This window comes from Physeter macrocephalus, chromosome 18 (assembly GCF_002837175.3).
Source record: "Physeter macrocephalus isolate SW-GA chromosome 18, ASM283717v5, whole genome shotgun sequence".
NCBI lineage: Eukaryota > Metazoa > Chordata > Mammalia > Artiodactyla > Physeteridae > Physeter > Physeter macrocephalus.
The window spans coordinates 8,382,263-8,388,961 of NC_041231.1; the positions used below are offsets into that span (position 1 = coordinate 8,382,263).

A 6,699-nucleotide genomic window follows, 5' to 3' on the forward strand; every position below is an offset into this window, starting at 1 on the left:
GGCTCCCTGATCAGTGTGGCGGCGGCACCCTCGCTGGGGCACGGCTGTAGCCACACTGCATCCTGGCTCTCTCGCTTGATTGGGGGTAGCCACGGAAGGGAGCCAAGAACTAGAAGGGCTCTCGTTGTACCTAGTGCTCTTATCCTGATCCTTTGAGGGAACACCAAGCAGAACAGTCTTGCTCCCAGCCCTGCCCTCTGCCTGACAAGCAGCCTTTGGCCTTTGGATGGGGATCCAAGTTCCAGGGCCTGATCAGATTAGAGCCTGGAAGTGCGTTTCCCACTTTCCAGTGGAAGTGGCCTTATGTGCAATGGGGCTGAAGGTGACATTACAATTCTTCTGAGTCCAGGTCATGAAAGGCGGCATCTTCTAATGCTCACCTTTATTTTGGAGGATGGTGCCCTTCAAAGCCTGGAAAGGCCGGAGAAAGCAGGGCACACATCCACATCCTTCACTGTCCCACTTCCATTCTCCGTAGCTTGTGCGGCTCTTGGAAAATGTCTTAACTTGGATGTAAAATTTGCAAAGCTAGCCCCTCATCATGACAGAGTGGGATGAGTCTTTTGTACACAGAGTCCTGGGCCTCCTCACCTGTGCCTCCCACCAGCGGGCACTTCTGTGTGTTCAGCCCTGGGGTCCCTTCGGCGGCCTTGTGTGTGTACAGATTTATAGGCTTGTGTGACTGACTGAATGTACATGTGTTTATATCTTCTCTATATGTACAGTGTATATAGCGTATGTGTACATAGATGTATATTATGTATACAGACATGTAGCCACGTATCCAGACTTTCCTTTTGTTTTACAGAGAATCTATGATAGAGTTTCTACAGTAAATTGATGTGGGTGTTCCATGGTCCCTCAGCAGGATGGATTTGCTGAGACTTTAACTCCATTTTCCTTTGGGTGAGCCTGGCTGGGAAAGGCCCTGAGGTCAATGTCCACTCTGCACCAGGGCAAGTTCCAGACAGAAAGGCCCTGGCAGGATAACACTGCTTTCTATTCTCTAGGAAGCATGAATGTTGATGGCTGATCTCTATGGTATACAAATTACAAATCTTAAATTATCTAACTGTATATATAGCATGTGAATGAAATCTACTGACCTTATTCCTTTCTATAAATTATGATTCTAAAAATTTTAATTTCAGATAAAAATTGCATTTTTATACAGATGTATACCCTTAAAGCTACAAATGCCAAATTTTCCTTGTCCAGGTCTATTCTGAGGAATTTTCCCCATTAATCGGGCTTTAAACTGAGATACAGCACTCAGGAGCCAGGGCCCAGCCCAGCAATAGTTGCTCATGCACCTGGTAAGCAGAGACCTGAATGGTGGGAAGGGTGAAAGCTGGCCTGCTGAAAGAAATCACCGGATAACTGCAAAAACTCACGTAATCCACAGGTTACTTTAAAAAAAAAAATAAATAAAATAAGCTTACTGAAATGTTTGAAAATACTTCATTGAGACCACAGTACTTGGTGCCTTTTGTGAGATGGTGGGTCGTTTAGCCTTCAGCTTCCCATAGCTTTGATGTGATGAAAGCTCCTGCTACTTCACTGGCCTCATCCCACGGTGATTGTTCGACCTTTCCCATGTCCTTGCCTGTCGTGACAATCACACTGTTGAACGTGGCTCTCCAGTTAAAACACAAGTGGAAGCCTGACAGTCTCTAAGTGAATCTTTAAAAGTTTTCCTTTGGGGCTATTTACCTTAACTCTAATCTAAGAATAATTAAACTGTGAGTTTAAAAAAAGTATCTTGGGGGTGAGGAATGTCTGAGATATTTTTAATGCCCAGCTATACTTTCAGTTAAGAAGCCAATAATCTGAAATGCTGGGAAAAAAGGCTCAGCAATATTTATCGATTGACAGACTGTGATAAAGCTTAACACTTGGATAACATTTAGAAATGGTAGTCTTTACATTAAAAATGGCTTTTCTTTAGGAAAGTGTAGTAGTCACTCATGGATTCACATGCTGCTGCCACATCCAACTCAAGTGCTGGAGTATTTTTCTACACTCTCTCCGTCTCCCAATTATCTTGTAACCAGTGTTCAACTAGTTTTATAACTGAAAACTGCACATTTTTCATAGTACAAACCATAGTTTTTACCTGTAGTTTGGAGCTGTCTGTTAAAATGTAGCTGCACTACCAGCCCTTTTAAAAAAGAAGTGTGTTAAAGGAAAATTTGGGTGTTAGATTTTTGGGACCGTTTCTGTAACCTCTGCCCTTCACGATGTAGAAAATATTGTTTATGCCATCACATTTTAATTCCAGGTTTAAAATCTGTTGAAAGCCGTATAGCTTGAAATCAGCTTTGTTTATGCGATGGCATTTAAAAAAACAGCATGTTCTTTTTAAACTGAATTTTATATCAATGTCTTCAGTCTCGAAGAATTTGCATTGTTGTGTTTGTATATAGAGTATTGCAGTGCATGAATTAGCTTTATGCATTTTATTAAATGCTGTTTCAATGTGGCATTATTGTTGTGGCTTAATACTACTACCTAAAAGAGGTTTATACTATTAAAGTGAATTAAAAACTAATAATGTGCATCCTGCTCCTCATTTCTCCTCGTAATAGTAACCTCGGTAACGCCTGACCCCCAGAGGCACCCAGAATGCTCTGCCTGAACCCCAGGTAGGTGGCAAGGAGGCACCCTGGTCGTCAGACCCCTACAGCTCGCACCCCACCTTAGCCTTGCCCAAAAGTGACTTAGCCCTTGATGATGGTCCATTTGATGGTCCACTGGATTGTAAATACCTTTAACGGAAACGTTGGCGGGACCATCCCCTCTGCATCCTCCCAGTGGAGCCACTCCTTGGTTTGGTGTCCAGAAGCCACGCAGACTTTTCTGGAGCGGAGCAGAGCACAGCTTGGGCCGCCGGACACACAGATCACTGGCGCAGACAGACATGCACAGAGCCAGGCCTCAAACCAGCAGACGCTTCCTGTAAGGATATTTGCTATCCAGGGTAAAAATGTCTTCTTAAAGTTTCAGAAGATTAGAACTTGCTCATTATGTCATCTGATGAGGATTCTAAGGTCCCAAAGTCAGATTCATGGCAGAACCAACAGGCAGCCAGATAGCTTTAAGTGGCTTTGCCAAGTAGAACTCAAAATGAGAAGAAAACTGGTCACTTCAGGAGAACAAGGCCAAGGCCAAAAACCATCTGGTGAACACTGCTTATGCAGATAAAATTAAGAAAATGTGTCAATTACAAGATGTTCATATGAGGGGACTGGGATTGACATATACACTAGTATATATAAAACGGTAACTAATAACCTGCTGTATAAAAAAATAAAATTCAAAAAAAAAAGATCCTCATAGCAATCTTCTCTACTAATTTCTTCCCATTTTTGTAAATTTAAACCCATCTTTTTACCACTAATAAAGTAGGAAATAGATGACAAAGGAATAATGCCCGCCAGTGGTGTTTATCTCCATGCATGTTACCTGCTACCTATAAAACAGTCCACGCAAACAGTAACCGCAGCACCATCGTGTCAGGCACTGGACATTTATTCTCTCTCTAAAGAGGGGCCAAAAACTAGCTTAGTTCAGGGCGATCCTCCTACTTAGCAACCCTGGGGGCGCCCCTGTGGACCATGGAGGGAAGGGCCATTTCCGTAAGTCCTTCTGTCTCACTAGCTCTGGAAACAAGGCCAGAGGAACCAACTCTTTCTGAAAAGCCCAGTCAGCCACTGTGAAGGCCATGGCTGCCACCAGCTGGGAGCAGTATCGGAAACATGGCAGGAACTGAGACCAGCACCCAGGGAGGGATTAGAATGGGGGACAGGTTTTTCTAGCCACCCTCGGAAATGGTGATGGGGGAGAGAGCACCAAAGTGTTGAATTTCAGTTAAACAACCCTCATAAAGCCTGTGGTCATTCAGGACAGCTACCCATTACACATCAGGCCCACAAGCCCACCTCCCCCCAACCCTGACGTTTACACCATCACCCTGAACACAGGTCTGGTACAAAGTCACAGTAAACCATAACCTGAGCACCGTAAGTGAAAGGAGCCAAACTTCCCGCAATTTAATGAGGTAACCTGCAACATTTATATAAAACATCCCAGTCGCCCATTGGGATAAGGACTGCCTTTCCTCCCATCTCACAGGGAGCTTTCGGCTTCAGCCCCAGTCCTTCACTCTTGACCAAGTGAACCTAATCTTAAGGTGACCCTAGAGGGCCCCAGTGTCTCCTGAGGACTGAAACCAACACAACTGAAGTGACAGCAACGTCAGTGTCCTGTGAGGAAAGAACTCCCAGGCAGACCCCCATTGACACCTCACACCCTCTTCCAAATCTGTGAGTGAAGGCTGACCAACAGAGGGTAGTGCCCTCCACCAGGGGGCGCCCTCTCCTTGCCAGGGAGGCAGGTCTGGGCCTCTACTGGGACCTCTTGGCCTCTGGCACAGCCTCGCCCCAGTGGTCAGTTGGCTTTAGTTTAAAAAGCGAGCGCTGCACACAGGCTTGCCCTGGGATTTCTGAAAAATCCCAAAAAGCCTGACTGGAGAGGACGTCTATACCACCAGTCAGACAGCTCCGGCCAGACCCCCACGCAGCAGTTCTTCACTATTCTCCAGAGCAAGGCTTGGAAGAAGAGTCGAAGCCAGCAGAGACCAGGAAAGGGCTGCAGGACTGACACGAGATGTCACCAGGCTGCGGCCTTACACCTTCCCGACCCCAAAGCCCTGTCCCTACAAAGGCCTATCAGACCGGATTCATGGCACACTGCTCGGCGATTCTGAAGCATTTATTGCCCTGATGGCGCAGGGTGTTCACTGGGCAGCTTGGCTGCAGCCCAACTCCTCCCCTCCCCCCATGCACTTTTACACAAGTGTGTAAAGGAGACCCTTTTATTGCGAAGAGATTTTCGGTCTCTCGGGGAATAGGAGCAGGGGCTTTTCTGGGGCCTCAGTCTTGGGCACTGGCTTTCAGAGCTGCTTTGTACTTCCCTGTCATTTCCCTGGGCAATGGCACCAGGCCCGGGCAGGGCACCTGCCCCTCCACCTCACAGATGCACTCCCGCAGGCAATACTTTCGGGGGCCAAAGTGGGCTGGGTGAGAAAGCTGTTTTTTCTCCTGCTCCTCTTTCTCGAGGGTTTCCCTGCCAAAGAACACAGACAGCAACAAGGCGTGGGTGACACGGCTCCAAGCCTCTGGGAAGTGGGGGACTGCTCAGCCGAGTGAGCCCCAGCATCTGCCAGGGAGACCTCCTACGCTGCTCCCTACTCCCCGCGGGCCTCCGGGGCTGGGGGCTGCACAGGAAGGCCTGCAGCCCGGTGAAGGGTAGCAAGGGGTGACCCCAGCTCTTAGGACAGGCAGTCAGGACCCAAGGGGCCTGGAAGTGCCTTCGTGCGCTTTCTCAAGACAGACTTTCCCATCTTCCCTTCTTCCCCTCCCTCCCTCCATTCATGGGAAGAAAAGGAATGTGTCACAGCAGGCCCTGGGGTTGGTCACCCACTAGGTCCAAGCTGAGATTCCCCAAGAGGGACATGGTCACAGCCACAAGGGCACGCATTTCGGATGCCTCTCAGCTTCCCATGGAGCCAGGAGGAAAGGACCATCTTTATCTTCACGGTGCAGGGAGCTGCAGCTCAGAGGTTCAGGCGCACAGAAGCCGCCTGCTCTCTGGTCAGCATCCGAGGCTCCTGCCAGAGTCTGCCCTCTCAACACCGCCCCCTCCCAGCGCGCCCATCTCCTCCCTCTCAAATCTCTGGGCCAAGACATCTGCACCCCTCCAGGTCAAGCCCAACAACTCACTCATTCTTCCCCAGAATCTTTTTGATGTGCTCCATGATCTCCTTATTGCTCTTGGTCTCCACGTCCACAAGGACTTGTTCCCCAGAATCTGGAAACAGGAGGAAAAGGGGGGAAGAAAGCTGAGAACACAGCAAGGCACTCCCTAGCCTCAAATGGTGGTGATCTGGGATTTGCTTTTAGAGGAGAAACATTTTAACGGTCAAATAAGTGTTTATGTAAACCATTATGCTGCCCTTTTTCCGTATTTCTTTAGATGTGAGCACACATAAACTTTAGGTATGTACAAAAGCATACATACTATTTTAAATAGAAACTCCATGTTCACGGATAGAAAGATTTAATATTGTTAAGATGGCAATCCTCCCCAAATCAGTCTATGGATTCAGTCAATCCCTATCAAAAATCCTAGCAGGTGTTTTGGTAGAAACTGAAAAATTGAGCCTAAAATTCATGCAGAGGACCCAAAACAGCCAAAACAACCTTGACAAACAAGAAAATGGGAGAACATTCACTTCCCAACTTCAATTTTACCACAGGCTACAGTAATGAAGTCAGTGTGGTACTGAGCAAAAGAACAGCCTATAGAAATGGAACTGAACTGAGTCTAGAAATAAACTCTTATTAAATTTATGGTCAACTTATTTTCAGCAAAGATGACAAGACAACTCAGTGAGGAAGAAGAGCATATATCTGATAAAGGACTTGTATCCTGACTAAAGAACTCTCACAATTCAATGTCAAAAAGACAATCCAGGGCTTCCCTGGTGGCGCAGTGGTTGAGAGTCCGCCTGCCGATGCAGGGGACATGGGTTCGTGCCCCGGTCCGGGAAGATCCCACATGCCGCGGAGCGGCTGGGCCCGTGAGCCATGGCCGCTGAGCCTGCGCGTCCGGAGCCTGTGCTCCGCAACGGGAGAG

The 6,699-nt window shown here is 47.5% G+C and overlaps 1 protein-coding gene across 3 annotated transcripts in view; it reads right to left on the reverse strand.

Annotated features, from left to right (window-relative positions):
- Window positions 1-1,518: 1,518 nt before the first annotated feature.
- MRPS25 (mitochondrial ribosomal protein S25) overlaps window positions 1,519-6,699 on the reverse strand; it is a 25,982-nt gene continuing 20,801 nt past the window's right edge. For 2 of the 3 annotated variants that reach the window (XM_007114965.4, XM_028479802.2), the window contains exons 3-4: window positions 5,784-5,871; window positions 4,753-5,127 (exon numbers count right to left, since the gene is read on the reverse strand). In XM_007114965.4, the coding sequence (XP_007115027.1) occupies window positions 4,935-5,127; window positions 5,784-5,871 (281 nt within the window). In that variant the 3' untranslated portion in view covers window positions 4,753-4,934. Of the gene's footprint in view, window positions 1,607-2,768; window positions 2,860-4,752; window positions 5,128-5,783; window positions 5,872-6,699 lie in introns of those variants that run through there. The other variant, XM_007114966.4, reaches the window with a different exon arrangement.